This window comes from Anomalospiza imberbis, chromosome 2 (genome assembly GCF_031753505.1).
Source record: "Anomalospiza imberbis isolate Cuckoo-Finch-1a 21T00152 chromosome 2, ASM3175350v1, whole genome shotgun sequence".
Taxonomy (NCBI): domain Eukaryota; kingdom Metazoa; phylum Chordata; class Aves; order Passeriformes; family Viduidae; genus Anomalospiza; species Anomalospiza imberbis.
Window position 1 is genome coordinate 56152126 of NC_089682.1, and position 17967 is coordinate 56170092.

The window sequence follows — 17967 nt, forward strand, 5'->3', positions numbered from 1 at the left end:
GCATCTAATAAGCAACTGAGAATTGTGTTCATCTGGGCTGTGCAAAGGCTGGCACTGAAGCCTCAGTAAAGGGCAAATATGGCCAGGGCTTTTTCTGAAATACACTCCGAAAACCCTGCCTGCTGTAGGGATGGAAGTGTTCAAAAGCAACGGTGACAATCTATATTACCAGCAGCTCCATCAGAAGTTCATGTGCCCAGGTGCCCTGTCTCCACAGATGTTTTGCTCTCGTTTTGAGCTGAAAATGTAACTTTTTTGTTGAAAAAGGCTTTCAGATCTTGTTAAAAATAGCCTAATAGTAGCTTTGGATTTGACTGACAAGCTAGTTGTTACTGTGCCATTTTCACTGTACTAGTCTAGTAATTTTGACCCAAAGAAACAATGATCTCATCCCTTGGGAGGGAGCACAGAGTGACAAAATCTGGAGGTCCTGTGACGACACTGAATCTCTTCGTTGTCAAAGCAAGCTATGAAATCGTCTGTTTTCCTGCCAAATCCCACTGGGAAGTAAGCAGTGTCCTTCACAGAACACACATTTTGCAGGAGAAGATGAGGGCACAGAAGAACTACCTTCCTGTCACACAGGAGGTGTGCTGCCCCACACCCTGTGACTTCTGGAATTGATGCAAGTGTGTTTTCCCACCTCTGTCAACAACCACAGCAGTAAAGTGGTCAGAAGCTTTCTAAGGTTCTTTATATACTGTGACTTAATCAAAAATTCTGCTGGTGTGGTGTCACCAATGCGTTTCACAGTTATTTTGGGAATGGGGGAGAATGTGATCTCTGCATCTCTTTCTCAGTCAGGCTCCACTGCCAGCCAGGTGGCCTGTACTTGTTGGAATTCTCCATCCTTGTTCGTGTTTGCTAGAAGTCTTTGGTTGTGAGCTGCATGGGGGATGATAGGAAGCGAGAGGAAAATTTTAATAAAACTTTTTTTGTCATTCATTTGAAATTTTTCTGTTCTACTCAGTACTACATTGTTAAGAAGAACAGTTCTGTCTTTGGAGAGGCCTTCCTCTGTTACCTCTAAAGAAAACTGGAGAACAAAAGGATGCTTTAAAAAAAGGTTGACAATGTATAGCTGATGTTTCCATTCAAGCTCAGCTTGCCTTACATGGAAAAGGAGTTGAACCAAAATGCTTCTTACAACCATTACTGCTGGTTTCCAAATAAGTAGCTACGCGTATCCTAAAACCTGAAGTATTTGAAAACACATTTCTAATAGAAATCCTAGTTTTACTCTTGCTTTGCAATATGACAACCAATCTGTTTGTCTTTTCCCAGAGTATACCCTAGTTTGCAAAACATCAAAATTACTAAACAGAGGTTTTGAAACTTCCTCTGCAAGTACATACTTTTTTTCCTGGAGCAGTCATACTGGGCTGTTGTGACCCAAATGTTCTGTGGGCAAAGCTTATGTGCAAGAAGTCAAAGGTGTTTTCTGTTATCCAAGTGATCTCAGTGACTGCACCTGTCTAGTGGAGTGTAATTTAAAACAGATTTGAACTTCAATGAGGTTTGCAGAAGAAGGCATGTTTGTGAAGTATCAGAAGGGATGTGGCACAGCATGAACAAGAGAAAAAACATATATTGTTTCCATAAAAAATGCTACTGTCTGCAACTGATGAGTAAATTCTTCTGTATTTCTGCCGTCAAGGATTGCAGAAGAAACCCTCTGGAATATGCAAAACTGTACAGGCCTGAGCATATAACTGACAGAGATGAAGGAAAACCCTTACAGGAATATGTCACGTAACCAAATTCTCCTCACTTGCCTAGAGGTTCAGCTCTAGACAATAGCAAGAAATAAAAGCATCACGTTGCTTTCCTTTCAGGTCTGGTTTTCACAGAATAAACCTTCAAGTTCTGTATGTGCAAGGTATCAACTTCTGCACATACAGAACTTTAGACTACATCAATACTAGTGATTTTTACAGTTTTCTTCTGTTCCATATAAAGATTTTAACTTTAAATGCAAATCAGAAAAAAACCCTCAAACCACAAACAAAAACTTTCCTTGAGACAGAAACACTAGTGTTCCTTATAATTCATGTACTTTTGCATGATTTCAGGTAGCAGAATCACTGTCTTCATATGTCCACCAGCACTGCTTCAAAAATGAGGCAATTTTAGAATTAGGGTCGTTGTTCAGAAGGATCTTTGCCTTCCATGAAGCACCACGCCTTCCCGAACAATTGCTATCCCTTGTGTGTCAGACCACAGACCCTTCCAAATCTCCATGGATAGATTTTTGAGAGAGTATGATAATTAAGCAATTATCGAAATCAGCTATTTACACTCGAATATTTTTGAGCAATGTACATCTCTCTTCACTCAAGTTTGTGTTACTACAGCACGTGCACGACACTGCCCGTCGGAGCAGAGCAGTGGTTTTGGATTTTTCCCAGCAGCTCTCCTCCCAGCGCTGTTTGCACTAATAAAGTAGTGTAATCAGCGAAGCTGATGTTAAGGGGTATTTCTCCCTTTCGCTACTCCTGTACAGCAGCCTCGTGCGGTGCAAATGACAGTAAAAAAGCGGAGAGAGGAGCAGCAGTGAAGGACAGGTGAGGTGTGGCTCAGCGCGCCCCTGCACCGGGATTCCCGGGACGGCGCTGGGCCACCGCTGCACCACTGCTGAGAATTTGGGGGGAGCTGCCCGACCACTGCGGACGGTTCCTTGTCACCCAGGAGGTTATGGAGAGAGCCAGTATCTTCCAACTGTTGCTCATACAGGTGATGAAGCCATTTCTGGAAAAAGAAAGAAAAAAACCAAAAACCCACGAACAAGAAAACAAAACAAACGTGCCTCAACCTCAGGGAGGGGGCAGAGCCGCGCACACCGCCGTGGCAGCGGAGGGGAGCCCCGTGCGGCGGCTGGAACGGGACAAGAGGAGCCGAGACACGCGGGCTCGACTCGGCTCCCCGCTGAGCTCCGGCTTCCGCGCCTGGGCGGCGCGGCCGCAGGGGCGGGGGTCGGCGGCGCCGTGCTCCTCACCGCAGGGCGGCCGCGGCGGTGCCCCCGGCGCAGCGGGGGCGGCCGCGGGGTCGGCGGGGCCCGCGGCCCTCGCAGGCGGCAGCGCAGCGCCGGGCGGCCGCCGCCGCTATGCGGGCCCCGCCGCCGCCCGGCTCCCTGCGCTCACTTTTATATTTGCGCGCCCTTTCCCTGCTCGGTGACGTGTCCCGCCGCGCGCCCAACCCGCGGCGCGCTCTGGTCAGGACAATGGGAGCGCCTGGGCCAATCGGCGCGGCGCTCGGCTTGGCGGCGGCCAATGGGCGCGGGGCTGTGCAGAGAGTAATGTTACCAGCGCCGCGAGTGTGAGGAGGCTGCGTATCGATCCCGCGCTCAGCCATTGCGGTGCACCGGGCTGCACAGCGACCCAGCCAGCGCTGGGGCCGGGCGGGCGGCCGCGGGAGCGTCTCTGGGGCTCGGGGCCGAGCGAGGGCTGCGTGCCGACTCTGTCTGACACGGGTGAGTACGCGCCGGGGGCCGCTGGGCCGGCCGGGCGCGCTCGCCCGCCCGCTCGCAGCCGGGCGGTGAGCCGGCGGTGGCCGTCGTGCCGCCGCCGCTGCATGACCGCGGAGCGCGGGGCAGCGCCGGCTCGGACGCCCGTACACAAAGGCGTGCGGGGCTGTGCCCGGGAGACCCTTTCCCGGGCGGCAAGCCCCTCGGCCGGGGCGGGGCGGGGGCGGCGGGCGACTTCAAGAGAGCGGGGCGGCGGGAGGCAAGGAGCGAGGTGGGGAGAGAGAGGCGGGCGATGGGAGCCGGGCGAGCGGTCGGGGGTCGCCCGCCGCGGGGGGCGAGGGCCGCGCCGTCCCCCGCCGTAAGCCGCTTACACGGTACCTCGCCGTAGCCATCGCGGCGGCGGCGGGGCGGGCGGCGGGGCGGCAGGGGCTCCGGGCGGGCCGCGCCGCGCCGCCGGGGCGGTGGGGAGCGCGGGGAAGCGGGGCGCGGGCCGGGGCGCCACTGGCCCCGCGGCCGCCCGGCTGTAACATGGCTGACGGCAGCCGCGAGCGAGAAAACAAGGCGAGCGGCGCGGAGCAGCAGAGGAGGCGCTCGGGCGGGCGGGGGCGCAGTTCGGGGGAACTTTTTTCTCCAGCAGCCGCCGCTCGCCCGGGCACGGGGCCGGCAGCTCCAGGGCCGCGCAGCTCGGCGGGGCGAGGGAGCAAGCGGGGGGGTGGGGGGTCCCCGCCGGGGCTTGTACCGCGCCGCCGGGGCTCGGGCAGGCACAGAAAGCGCGCTGGTCCCCCCCCATCTTCTTCCCCCCAGCTCCCACCCACCTCCCCCCGTCTCCCGCCCGCCCTCCCTCGGCTGCAATGGCTGAGCGTGTGCGCCAGGGTAGCGGCGCGCTCACACAAAGGGAAGGGAGGAAGAAGCCATGTTCTCTGTGCGGCGGCGGCAGCAGGCGACGCCACAGCGGCCATTCCGCGCCGCCTGGGCTGCGCTGCCACCGCCGCCCCCGCGGGCGGGGGTCGCCGCCCAGCCCCGCCGCGGCCCCTCTCGGCGGGGGTCCCGCCGCCCGGGCTCGCCGCCCCGCCCGGCTGCGGGGGGTGTGGTGGCGGCGGGGGGGTGGGGAGCGGCCGGCTCTGCTCCTCGGCGCACAAAATGGAAGGAGGCTCGGCGGCGGGTGACCTCCTCCGCCAGGAGCCTGCGCCATGGCGGCCGCTCCCGCCGACACCGCCGCTGCGGCGGCGCGGCCGGCAGGGAGGGAGGGAGCGCAGGCCGGGGCTGCCTCGCCTCATGGCGGCCGAAGCGGGCTTGCCGGGCATGGGGACGCTTCCCCCGCCGCGGGGGGACGGGGGTGGCGGGGGGAGAACGCTTTGTCCTGCCGGGGCCGGGGGCCGCCGCCGGCTGGCAGCTGCACCCCGGTGGGTGTCCGGCTCCTAGGCATGTGCTCGTCGCTGCGAGCCCTCGCCTGAACGTGGAATAAAGCTTACACATGTTCTCCCTAATAACGGGACTAGTTTTTTCTTTTTTTCTTTTTTTTTTTTCCTTTTTTTTTTCTTTCACCCCCAGCAGGTCTCTTGAGGGACTTCAGAAGTTTCCCTCTGCCCCCCTCACAGGGGAAGCGTCCAAAATGGCGGGAAGGAGGAGGCTTTTAAACGCCAGCCCCGGGGTCGCGGTGCCGAGCCCTGCCCGCGGCCGCCCCGTGTCTCCAGAGCCGCCTGCCCCCGCAGCCGCGGGCACTGCCCGGCCCGGCCGAGCCCCGCGCCCGGCTGCGCTGGGAGCGTCTCCACGGCAGGCAGGAGCGGCTCCTGCTTCTTCAGCCCTCTTGTTTACTTGGTAGAAACTTCAAACCGGACGTGTTTAGTCACAGAGCAGAAATCTGCTTCTGTCTATCCGCCAAACCGATAGGAAACACAGCTTCTGTGGAAATACGGGCAGGCACTGCCTGCCCTTTTTTTTTTACTTTCACGCCTTTTTTTTTTTTTTTTTTTTTTTTTAATCCTTTTAATTCGTGCTGAAAAGCAGAGCTTGTCAGGGTGCAAGGGACTTTCTGGGGAGCTAGGAAGAAAAACTCCGAATGTCTGACTTGGGTGTGAAAGTCCCAGGAAGGTATTTTTCAGTCACTGAAAGTGTCAGTGTTCTTGCTGAGCACAGCTCTGCTGGCTTTAAGTAAATGTTGTGCTTCTCTCTGTGTAGGTTATAACATATTTGACCAAGTGAGCAGTTTCATTCCTGTATTTCAAGGTATACCTGCAAAGAGCAGGCTTTTGCAGTACACATACAGATTAGTCTTAACATATGGTACAGAAAATAATAAAAAAAACATTTTGTAAATAAGCGCCCAGGGCCTACAGGGAAGAGGTAGAAATATGGGCTGTAAAAAGAAAGAAATCAGTAATCCAGAAGGCCACTGAGACAGGATACTTGGGTACTTGTTCCTTCCTTTCAATAGCATTTATTCTTCCCAAGCATATGATTAATACACTGGTAATAATCATGGTATGCAGTCTCCACTGCAGTACTTGCCTTCAGATTGCATGGAAGGACAGTTCTTGTTTGCAGGAGACCATAACTGCATGTTTTGAAGGCCCTTTAAGATTTCAAGTTGCTTTCATCCAGGTCACCTCAGAAAGGGATGACAGAAATCTTCAGTAAATTTTCCAGAAGAGAATCTTTTTCTCATTGATGATTTCAGAATACTGCTCCAGCAGGTCCTTTTAGGCATGATCCTTGGTTGTGACTTATTTCCTGCTTTGGTTTGTTGAAAGTACAAGTTTTAAAGGTGTCTCATTTACTTCATTACAGAAAATCAGCAAAAATGGGTAAAGGTGATCCTAAGAAGCCGAGAGGTAAAATGTCTTCATACGCCTTCTTTGTGCAAACCTGTCGGGAGGAGCACAAGAAGAAACATCCAGATGCGTCAGTGAACTTCTCAGAGTTCTCAAAAAAATGCTCAGAACGATGGAAGGTAGGAATAGCTGTTTAAAAAATAAAAAAGCCACAAAACCTTAATTGACCGTTTCTTTGAAATACCATTCAAGATTGTAAATTATTTCTTTAGAAGCTCAGGTTTTGGGTAAGTATGAAGTGTAGTTGTAAAGTGACTGGTTTAATCCATTTTATGGATTAAATGGTTTAAAATCCATTGTCCTCATCTTACCTTTAGCTCCCCCAGCTGAAATTTTGGAATGGGCTTTGGTATGTTTTTGAATCTTAAAATACTGTTTTGATCCTTATGTGTCCCTTCTAAGGTATTTTGTGATTTTAATTGCCTTCCAGACTATGTCTTCTAAGGAGAAAGGGAAGTTTGAAGATATGGCAAAGGCTGACAAGCTTCGTTATGAAAAAGAAATGAAAAACTATGTACCACCTAAGGGGGAAACAAAAAAGAAGTTCAAGGATCCAAATGCACCGAAGAGGCCTCCGTAAGTAGATTCCTAGCTTTAGGTGGTCTTGTTTGGGACCACCACACTGGTGTGTATCTATAAAATGGTAATTTTATCCAGGAGCTTCAGAAATACAAGACTATATGATCTTCCTCACCAGTGGTGTAAAGACAGGTTGAAATTTTAGTTATGAATGCTAAGCTTTTATTTTTAGGTAAGCCATCCCAATATCAAAGTTGGAGTAATGGCAGTCTCTAAAAGTAGATGCAAAAATAGACTGTGTGTGATTCTGACTGATTTTTCTAATTTCTGTTAAGAGGGTAATTCCAGTGTAATAGGGCAGTAAAGTACTGTAGGCCCTGCTCTCATCACCTGTTACTTGAGCAGAATTTTTGATTGGCAGTTAGTTTAAAATTGGAGGCTTTTGCACAGAACTGGTTTGAGGCGTGCTCTTCCTCAAAACCAGCCTGGAAAATTAAAACTTTAGCCACAACATAATGACAACTGGCTTCAAATTCATCTACTAGACACCAGTACTTTACTGTGTGTGTATGTGTGTGTTTTAAACTGAGCTGATGCTGAAAGGGGCAGGGAAGTTCCTTTACAAGCTAATGTTCTTTCTTGGGCTGGTGCTGTGGTCAGGAAGTCCTACTTTTCTAACAAATATTGCAGCCTCCCTCCTCTAAAAGTTCTGATATAACATTTGCTGCCCTAGTATCATTGACTTAGTTTAATTTCTAAAGCTTTTCTCTAAAATCTGCCTATCTGGGGATCCTGCCAAAAATGGGACCAGATGTGCAGCATTACTTAAGAGAAAAAGGTGCATTGAGTTGGCAAAGTGGCTTGTTCAGTTCTGATACCTTCCATTGTAATCAGTGTCTGTCTCACTTTTAGCTGCTTTTTCCAAAATGTTGTTAAGGAACAGTTGCAAAGGTCCCAAAAGTTGCTGCTGTAGCGAAGTTTATAATTTAAATAATCTTCTCTTATTTTTCCTCTGTAGTTCGGCTTTTTTCTTGTTTTGCTCCGAGTTTCGTCCAAAAATCAAAGGAGAACATCCCGGTCTGTCCATTGGAGATGTCGCAAAGAAGCTGGGAGAGATGTGGAACAACACCACTGCAGACGATAAACAGCCTTATGAAAAGAAGGCTGCTAAGCTGAAGGAGAAGTATGAAAAGGTAACACTGACATTTAGAGACATCCTTTGGGGGGGAGGTCAAGGCTCAGTTTAGACACTTTTTTTTTTGTGTGTACCCTGGTACCTAATGTTGCAAATTGTAATATGCTAATGGCATAATTCATTAGATTTGTTGAAAAGGGTTGTATACAGGGGTAAATGGTTCATTGGCATAACACTAAATTGGAGTCCTTTACCTTGAAGTATTTGCATTTGTCTGTAATTTTTAACTATTACTGGTGCTTGAATAAATACTGTGGGTTCTGTATGATTACTAAATCCATAGGTCACAGCAGAATTTGAGTTGAATTGGTAGCAGTAAGTAATGCTGGTAAGGAATGAGTTGGTTCTCCCTAATTTTGGAGATACTGGTGAGCATCCTTGAATGTTAGGATAATGGATACACATAGTTGCTTTTTAAAATATACCCCTGGGAAAATGACAAAACACAAAGGAGATGCTAGTTTTAGGCATGTGTTTTTCCTGGACCTACTTTGTGCCCATGTCCTTTCTAGTAATGAATTTGGTTAATTATGCATATGAAGCAGCTTGTCATACAATTTTTTAAATTATTAAGGCTAAACCCTGCCATCATAATTGGAGTTGTAGAATTCTGTTGTGCACACAGAACTGTACTACGCGTGGTTTTGTTTCTGGAGGCGGATTTTCATCCCAATATGTGGAAGCCAAGGGAAGAGGAGGGATGCACGTTGGCAGCCCCTGATGATGCTTCACAGGGGGTCAGCAACCACCTATAGCTGGCATACAGCAGCTGTGTCCGTTGTGTGCTGTCACTTTCCTCTGGGTATTTCTCCTGCTGGCAAACAAATCCAAGTTCAAAATTTTTGCACTGTGGTGTGCAAGGTGGAACCTTGGAGCCTTTTTGATGTGCCAGAGAGGAGTTGCAGATCTTGGAGCTTCCCCTCATGTACTTTCTGTACAGCTTCATAGTAATTGCTTGTACACGCAGCCAAGGCAACTCAGGTATTTTTTAAATGATAGAATTATTACTCTATATTTGCAGATATTATTTTAGTTTTCAGTAGTAATGTCTTTATTTCTTAGACTTACATGTGGAGTTTTAAGGGGTATTAATCTTCACTAATTCACTGCTTGGCCTTTGTCTTAGTGGGTATCATCTCAAAATTTCCTGCTAAGTTTAAGAGAGTCCAAGAGAACAGTAAGATTAGTGGTGTAGTGTTTATTAGGTGGCGAATATTTGAAGATTTGGACCATCTGTGTGAATGTGTTTCTCTGTAGCTGGTATGTGTAAGCTTTGTAGATCAGTTCTCCCACCTAATGGTTTTACTGTTTTGGCATAAAGTTGGGAAGTCTTAACTGCTTTTATGACTGTGCCTTCCAGGTACAGTTTTAACTTCCCTGTAACAGGAACTGAATTTTGTGCATTTCAAACGACTGGAATAAATTTATTGCATGCAGAAGGTGGCAGTGTCTACCCTTTAATCAAGTTCTTATACCTTTTATTTTGTAAACTTCTGTTAGGCAGAATTCAGTCTAACTGCTCTTTGCTGAGGCATGACATAGCAGCTGTTAGGCTGGGTCATTCTGATGTGCTCCGGGTGCTAATCCCAGGTTTGTGCCTCAAATGAGGGTTTTCCTGTGCATTTCATTCGGCATTGTAGAAGGTAGGGCTAGAAAAGGAACTTAAGAGGTCTCCCTACTTCATTTCCTTATGGGATAGTGGGCTCAGTTGTGCCTTCACCATCAGAGGTAGCAGCTTTTCCAGCCTGTTCCCAGAAGCCCAGCAGTGGAGATTCCTTAGCAGCCATAAGCAGTGTGCAGCAGCATGCCAGTGTCATTTCTGTGTTGGAGGGTTCCCGTTTCTTTGGCTTCAGTTCACCTTGGAGCTGAAGCCGCAGCTCCTGGTCCTGCCCCAATGGATGTGCAGAAAGGCACAGGGTGACTGCTTTCACAAGTGCTCTGTGGAGATTGCTCAGACCTCTTGGCTGGTTAAATCTTTGAGAGATTGTTCCTGCTTTTCTTCTCCAAGGATATTGCTGCGTACCGGGCCAAAGGGAAGGTTGATGGAGGCAAGAAAGTAGTTGCCAAGGCTGAGAAAAGCAAGAAGAAGAAGGAAGAGGAGGAGGATGAGGACGAAGATGAAGAGGATGAAGATGATGAAGAGGAGGAAGAAGAGGAGGATGAAGATGATGATGATGATGAATAAGTCTCTTTTAGAGCAATTTCTTTCTTGTCTATAAAGCATTTAACCCCCCTGTACACAACTCACTCCTTTTAAAGAAAAAAAAAATGAAATGTAAGGCTGTGTAAGATTTGTTTTTAAACTGTACAGTGTCTCTTTTTTTGTATAGTTAACACACTACCGAATGTGTCTTTAGATAGCCCTGTCCTTAGTGGTATTTCAATGGCCACTAACCTTGCCTGGTACAGTGTGGGGGTTGTAAATTGGCATGGGAGTTATAAAGCAGGTTCTTGTTGGTGCACAGCACAAATTTAGTTATATTTGGGGATGTAGTTAATTTCTCATCTTCAGTTGTCTCTGATGCATCATAAAAATAATTGTTGTTCTGTTAACTGAATACCACTCTGTAATTGCAAAAAGGAAGAAAAAAAAGTTGCAGCTGTTTTGTTGACATTCTGAATGCTTCTAAGTAAATACAATTTTTTTATTAGTATTGTTGTCCTTTTAATAGGTGCCCTTGAGAATCATACTTTTTCTTTTCTCTTTTTTTTTTTTTTTTTTTTTTTTTTTTTTTTTTTTTCTTTTGAGGGGAACTCATCTTTTGCTTTATTGAATGCCCGTATGGGATCACGGGAATATTACAGTTTTCATCTTTCATATAACCAGCTGATAAACAAAGCTTTGATCTGCATACCCTGCATTATCATGATAGGGTAAGAAAAGAAATATATAGGCATATGATGAAAATCTTCCATAACTGGAAACAACAAAAATTCAATCTCAGCAAACGGATACTTGTTCAGATTTTTGTGAAATGTAATATTCTATTGCATTGCATGAGTTTACCAGTCTTGGAGAGTTGAGAAGTATAGAGTTCAATTTTACAGAAACTAAATACTTTGGGGGGTGGGGAGGGAGGGAATGTTAAATTTTGTCCTAGAAGGACCCATAGGAAGAGTGTATGTCCATCCGGTGTAGAGAAATTTACACGTGTGACTCTGTTACCATGTAATGGAAGTTATATTTGTAAATCTCTGAACACCTGGGAGTGATGAGCGTACCTAAAATGTGTAAAGTTAAAAGCATGAAATGACCATATTATTTTTTGGTGACAGGTCAGGTGATGGCCATGGGCTTTATACCATGAGACTCCTGGTAGCAAAGGGCCCACAAGAAATGATTTTTCTTTCTAAGATTTCTATAAATGGTACCATTATTATTTGTTAAATCTATGTAAATTCATATTTGTATTCTTGAAATTCTAGTTTTAGCCCTTTAAACAAAGTTGTATATTGTCTCAAATTGAAAATGAGATAAGATGTATTTTTCCTGTTAGGTTTTATACCGCACTCTTGATGTTCGCCCATTTTTAAGTTAAATATAGTTGTATGGAAAAGTACATTTTATTAAATTTTGCATTAAAAAGTTGAATGTTTATGGTATACCAACAATGTCTAATTTGGTCAAATACAGTTCTCTTCCAAAACCAAAGCTAAGGGGTTTTTTGCATATTTAGTAAAACTTCAAGTGCTGGCAGCTGTAACTATTTTCACATATACCTGCTTACCAGTTTGGGGGACAATTCGGCAATTTTGTGGTTACAAAATTATGGTTCTCTTAAGTGCCAGTGTTTAAAAACAACAACAAAAAAAAAAGCATTCTTGTAATTTTACACGCTTTTGTGATGGAGTATTGTTTTGTTATACAATTTTGACTTTCAGATTCTTATTTCAATTTGCATTTATGTATAACTTCAGGAGAAATATTGAACATCTGAAATCCTGGATGATACTAATAAACTAATAATTGCAGAGGTTTTAAATACTTAGTTAAATGGCTCACTTAATACTCTAAGGATTTGGGGCTTTTTGTGTGTGTTGGTGTTCTCAGATATGTACATCCCTGCTTTCTGTTTCAAGCAGAAGAATGATGCTGTTTGCAAGGTCTCTATATAGAAAGGGTAGGACAGACAGACTTTTTTGTCTCCTTAAACTGGATATTACACATTCAAATGTGTAGCTGATGACAAATAAATTTTCTGTGCTGAAGGGTTTTTTTGTTTCCCCAGGTCATCAGAGGAAAGTAGACATATTTCTTGTTCTTGGAGCAAGCATACTTAATGAGATCCCCATAATCTTGTGCCTTTGTTCTCGGTGCTTGATGTTGACAGAAGTAACCGAGAGGATTCAGCTGAATTTAAAAGATGAGTAGCGAGTGCTTCCCCGGCAGCCAGGCGTGGCCTTTGCCTTGCCTTTGACTGTAGCACATTGGTAACAAACAGAGTGTGCTCGAGGCTGAAGAGGGTATGTAATGTAATTATCACTGCTGCTTACTGAGCAAAAGAACCCCCTGTATCTCACTGCAGAGGCCAGTGTTGGGTGGGAGATGCTCCAACGCTTCCCCAGCTCTCCAGAGTGGCTGTGGTTTTCTCAGGAGCACTCGGTATGTGCCTGTAATTCTGCTGAGCCGGCACATGGATATTGGGACTGGAGCCTTTACTTGTGTCTGCTATAAAACTGTTCTGAAACAGTGGAAGTGTTCTTTGGTGAAGAGGAATGCCATAGGTAGATTAATTGCCCTTTTTAAAGAAGAGCTGCTGAGGGTTGTTGCTGGAAAGGGCCTCCCTGTTCCGCAGCTGTGTTCCCCTGCAAGCTCCATTGGTTAAATAATCCTCTTGGTCAAAACTGTCTGAGCCTCTTCACTGATAGGTCAGACTTCTTGGCCACTCCAAGATTACTTGGTCAGAGGTCAGTTACTGCTGACACTTCAGCTTGAACCTGCCTCCCCTTGGATCTTTAAAAGTGGATTCTTGCTGTAGAAGAGGGATAATGAGCAGTGAAATTATGACTGTTCAGGTGGTGGTTCCCTATAGGGGAACTGACAGCATTGACATCACTATCAAAAAGCATCTCCTAGGGCTTTAACCTTCACGTAAATGCTTGTGGTAGAGGTAAAGAAAAGGCTTTTCCTTTTCTGAACAACAACAAAAAAATTGATTGGTCTGCAGAGAACTTGAATTAATATGTGGGAATTATGATACCTTGAATGCCAAATGAAGGTAGACTGATTTTTATGGTTGTTTATCTCAAGTTTGTCCTGAAAGGAGCTGCAGTTGCAGCCACCTAGATATGCTAGATATGCTCTGTAATTTTAAGCTGGTTTAACTAAATGTATGGACAGTGTTCATCCCTCCTGCCGAGCTTTCAGTGATCACACTAGCTCTAGCAAAAAGCTGAGCTTATTTAACAAAATCTTCCTGTCCAGGCAAACGCACCCCTGGAAACCTGAACTGAGGGGTGTGAAGTGGCTGATTTCTGCAGCTTAATTAGGGCACTGCTGACACAGCCTCTTTACAGCTGCTTTTATCAGTGTAACCAGCCCATCCTGGAAGAAAAGGCTGAGTAACAGCTGGGTCTAGGCTTGCTGGAAAGTGGGAAGATGGATTTCAGTAACTCCTCCAGAAGAGGAGCCAGGTGGGCTGCAACCACAGCATTAGGTTCTCTGGATGGGGGACGAGCTGAGCTTGGAGAAAACCTCTCTTAATTCTTGCCAGCCTAAGGGTTAGACCTGCTAGTTAGAATAAACATTCCCAGCTATGCCTGACAGGAGATTAAAGGAATAAAGGCAATGTGCTGTGTTGGGTTATAATGAGTTATTCAATGCAGAGTCTGTAACCGAGATATGGCAAAATACAAAGATAGTGTTTAATACAAGAGACGATTAATTTTCACCATTTCCAGGCTGTGCCAGTGGCAGCTGACCAGCTACAGGCTTCTAGGACTCAAATGTACCAATCATTTTATTAATAACAGTAAAATGCCAAATATTTTCAAGCATTCCTCCATTATATTCTTTAGCTAACGAGTCTGTACTTCTCTGCAGATTACATCTTTTTGGGGCACTTTAGCAGAAAATAATTGTGACATTTTCCTTTGGCAGGCTGCAGCAGACATTATTTTAGCACCTGAAATACGTTCAGAGACATTTTACAAACGTGCTAAGTCCAATGGAGTGCCTAAATGTGGATGTGTATCGATAAACTTTTTCCCAGACTTAGCTACTGGATTCCACTCTACATCTGAAAGCTACTTTGAGGTGGTCTTAATTTAGCCTTTAAATTAACACCAGCCTTTATTTCAAAACAATGTACTTGCAGGCAAGCTGTCAGACTATTCCAATTTCTGAGTAAGAAAAAGCAGGAAAAGTAAATCTCTGAGTTTTTTATAATATTGCTGAAGTTGTCCTGTATTTTTATTTTGTAAATGTTGTGTGTGCCCTGGCTTTTCTTTTGACAGTACTTCAAGCTGAAAAACAAAGATGGATTTTTTTTTTCCCCAGTGAATTTATTATGAAGAATGAAGGTCAGATTCCTCTTACGGCTGCTTTGTGCTGTTGAAAAATACAGTGTGGCTTCTGCTTCAAGAGCACCTAATTTTGAAATCCATCTTGCTTGAAAGCAATTGCTATTAGAGGTGACCCACAAGAGAGACGAGCCTTCCCTTTTGCCACTCTGTGATGGAATAAAAGACTTGAGTGATAAATTAGCTTAGTCTACCTATTTGCCACATCAGAAGCTCAAGCCTTCCCTGCAGCAGGAGTGCTCGAGATCAAGCTAGGCAGCAAGAGGCAGAGCAGCATGGAGCAAGGAGGACAGACAGGCAAATGTGCTTTTTTTTTTTTAACTACACCTTTTAAAATTTTGCGTCTATTGTTAAAAAGTGTTTGACTTAAATGGCGGTCATTTTGCACAGAGGAAGTTTATCCACGTGCTTCCAGCAGCCTTTCACCTATTAAGGCAGCAAAAGCTCAATTCATGTATTTCTGACCTCCCAAAAGTTCCTCAGTAAAAACAGGAAGGACCAAGCACTACAGCTTGAATGCCTGGAAAGAACCCATCTCCCTGCACATCTTACAGCAGCAAGAGGTCACCATATAAATGCTTTTTCCAAGAAGCCATTCAAAAAATCAGGCTTGCGGAGGGGAAACCGAGGACGTGTGCTGCTGTGTTTGGCAGGGGCATTTGTAACCAAGGATAAAAACAGTTTTGAAGAAATGTCTGGGTTGACATCCCTGACCCCTCCTGCTCCTTCCCAAACTGAAACGTAAGAAAACAATGAAAATAATATCTTTATGGGAAGAAGTCTCCCTTGCCAAAATGCTGGGGTTGACCACACTCTTCCTCATCCCATCCCAGGGGAAAAATGCGCATCCCTGGAGCACTGTGCAACAGGACTACAGAAGGCGCGGGGGGCATTGATGGCAGCTGGGGGGGTCAGTCCCAGCAGCCCTCTCCTTGCTGCCAGCTCACTCCTGGTGTTGGGGAGACACTGAGTGTGAAAACCTCTGGGCAGAGCATCAGGTCATGCCAGGGCTGCGTGCCTCACGCCTGGCTTTGAAAAGCAGATGCAGAGGGAGCACGGGGCGGTGGGCTGCAAGTAGGGATAGCAGGAACCAGCCCTCTGAAAACTCAGCCACACAGTTGAAAGTAAAATCAAGGTGCTTTTTAAAACAACTCTCAAATTTGTGTGGTGGTGATTCCTAGAAGAGAGAGCTTTCTTGCAAGATGTGCGCTGGTAAATGATTGAATAACAGTGACTCATGTTTTATTATCAGACTTGACAGTAGCGGCACTTATGCTTGCTTCAGATTTGTTGACACACATTTTCCTGAAGCCTGCCAATAAGGAAGATGCTATGAAGCAGCGCTGTAATGTAAAACTGGTACAGGAAGATGCAGGTGAGGGCTGATCACAGCCTGAGCCCCTTGGCACCAGAGCAGCTTTTGGGAAGAGAGGGATTGGTTTTGCAATACCAGCCACCGATAGAAATAGCTGGTGGGTTTCTGCTCCAGGGCGCTGAGAGGCTCGGCACCCATGTGGGTTGTTGGGGCATTTCGCAGGACTAATCCCTTAGAGCCTGCCTGAGACTGATGTCTGGTCCCAGAATCACACCCCGGAATGTTTAAGTGGCTCCCAGTGGGAGGCTGACAGTGAACGACATCCCTCCTTGCACCAGCCCTGATGCATCTGAGTCTCCTTCCAACACTGTTTCCTTTGAGGTGGAAGAATGAAGTGATCTATTTTTGGGGAGCATTCACACCAGATGTTTGGTGATGGCAACACTGTCTCCATCACTGCATGCTCTGCTTCCGCACAGGAGCCCCTGGGCTCTGTCTCCCTGCCTCTGCCGACGGTGACCCTGTCCCTTCCTCCTGCCCTGCCTGACCTCCACTGCTGGCAGCCCTGCTCCAGGAGGAAGGAGTTCACCTCCCCCAGCTGCTGGGGCTGGATCTGCATCCTTCAGGTTGGACAGGAGCGTTTTCCTGCTGCCCCACCACCCCCAGGCAATCGATGCCAGTCCCGTGGGGCCAGGGGTGCTCAGGGACACCCCCAATACCAGGAGCAGCACTTGTCTTCCACAGACCCATGGCACAGGGGGATAAACCATAATGTTGCTGCTGTCACAGGGTGCAACATTCTCAGGATGTGCTGCTGCCTGGGATCAATGTTCCTGGTCTGCTGGCCTCGACACTTGTCTTTGAGTCCCCTGTTCCTTCTGACGTGGGTTTTTCTTTCCATCTGAATCATTCAGCATGACTTTGGAGCACAATGGAGCTGTGATTTTTTTCGAAGCCGCCAGCCTGCAGGAAACAGAAGGTCTCTGAATAAAAGGGAGGCTCTTGTTACAACTTCCCTCTTATTTACTGTTCCCAGTGGCAGAGAAGTAAAAAGACAATGAATGAAATGAAGGATTAATCACGCGTAGCACTGAAATATAAACAAGGAGACAGCGCGTTCCAGAGCGCTGCTCCGAGCAGTGGCTTGTGCCCACAGCGTGCAGAAATCTCTCATCACTGAGACCTCCTGGATTTCATTAAAAAGGCCAAAAGGCAGAGGAGGCTCCGCAGGTGGTTTTTCAAAGGTAAACTTGCAAACTGGGTATTTTCCATGGACTTTTCTCTGTTCAGTGCTCACAAAACTTGAGTTCAAGTTGATAACCCCTGCGCTTAATCACTGGTCCATGACTTTTGCAGAGGCAACTCCCTATTTTCCTGCATTTATTTTAAACTTATAAAAGTTCAGGACAACTGCTTTGTCCTACAGAAGACTTTTTAAAATGCTTCAGAGAGAACCTACTGTGCTGCACAGTGTATATAGCTCTGCTCCTAAAAGGGGTGTGTGACCATTAGCCTTGCTCCTTTTTCGACTTGCTTGGGTTGGTATCCGAACACCAAAGGATTACTAATCATGTTCTTTATTTTTTAAATCAGAGATTTACCTGTATTTGATTTCCAGCTATAGATTTTGAGCATTCACACTGGCATTTGCAAAAGTGTTGAGCTCCTCAAGTTAATTTGTTATAAATTAACCTTGGGAAGTTTGTGTGAAGCAAATTACATGCATGCTGCTTTGTGAAGGTTTTTAGTGAAGCAAAATGTAGGAAAGAAAGGTGGAAACAGGGATGAATGACACAATACAAATTGCCTGAAATATCTGTAATAAACAGTTGGTTTGTGCATCTGGATATCTGCATCTGTCAGGTAAGTACTGTTGATTTTTTTGGCACTGGGATGATGCATTTAATGTCAGGGTTGAGGCAAAGTGGAGTGCATAATGATAAAACTGATAGAGAAGCTGCTCCCCATCCTTATTCAAAAGCTCCAGCAAACCTCTTAACTGTTCATTTTACAGTTCTCTTTAGAAAACATACAAGAAAAACCTCAGGAAAGTTTATTTGGGCCACCTGCAATAATAAAATTGAAGTGACCCAAGCCTGAAAATAACACCAAGTGTCTCCAA

The 17967-nt window shown here is 46.3% G+C and overlaps 1 protein-coding gene and 1 long non-coding RNA gene across 3 annotated transcripts; one reads left to right on the forward strand and one right to left on the reverse strand.

The window, feature by feature from the left end:
* The first annotated feature begins 3273 nt into the window (after nucleotides 1–3273).
* HMGB1 (high mobility group box 1) lies at nucleotides 3274–11991 on the forward strand. 2 transcript variants are annotated; one of them, XM_068181174.1, is made up of 5 exons: nucleotides 3274–3469; nucleotides 6251–6413; nucleotides 6725–6870; nucleotides 7832–8006; nucleotides 10017–11991. In XM_068181174.1, the coding sequence occupies exons 2-5, from the start codon at nucleotides 6264–6266 to the stop codon at nucleotides 10191–10193; spliced, it is 648 nt and encodes a 215-aa protein (XP_068037275.1). In that variant the 5' UTR covers nucleotides 3274–3469; nucleotides 6251–6263; the 3' UTR covers nucleotides 10194–11991. The 2 variants fall into 2 exon arrangements, with proteins under 2 accessions (XP_068037275.1, XP_068037276.1); XM_068181175.1 differs by lacking the exon at nucleotides 3274–3469 and adding an exon at nucleotides 3588–3619.
* On the reverse strand, nucleotides 10206–17967 carry LOC137468940 (uncharacterized). Its single transcript, XR_010996266.1, has 2 exons — nucleotides 17846–17967; nucleotides 10206–16458 (listed from the first exon to the last, which is right to left on the reverse strand). It is a non-coding gene; the product is annotated as an uncharacterized lncRNA (long non-coding RNA).

Excerpts from the sequence above, each read along its gene's own strand:
- HMGB1 (XM_068181174.1), top strand. The coding sequence starts at position 6,264 with ATGGGTAAAGGTGATCCTAAGAAGCCGAGAGGTAAAATGTCTTCATAC. Across the intron at positions 6,414-6,724 it reads AATGCTCAGAACGATGGAAG|ACTATGTCTTCTAAGGAGAA; the intron begins GTAGGAATAGCT and ends ATTGCCTTCCAG. Across the intron at positions 8,007-10,016 it reads TGAAGGAGAAGTATGAAAAG|GATATTGCTGCGTACCGGGC; the intron begins GTAACACTGACA and ends TTCTTCTCCAAG.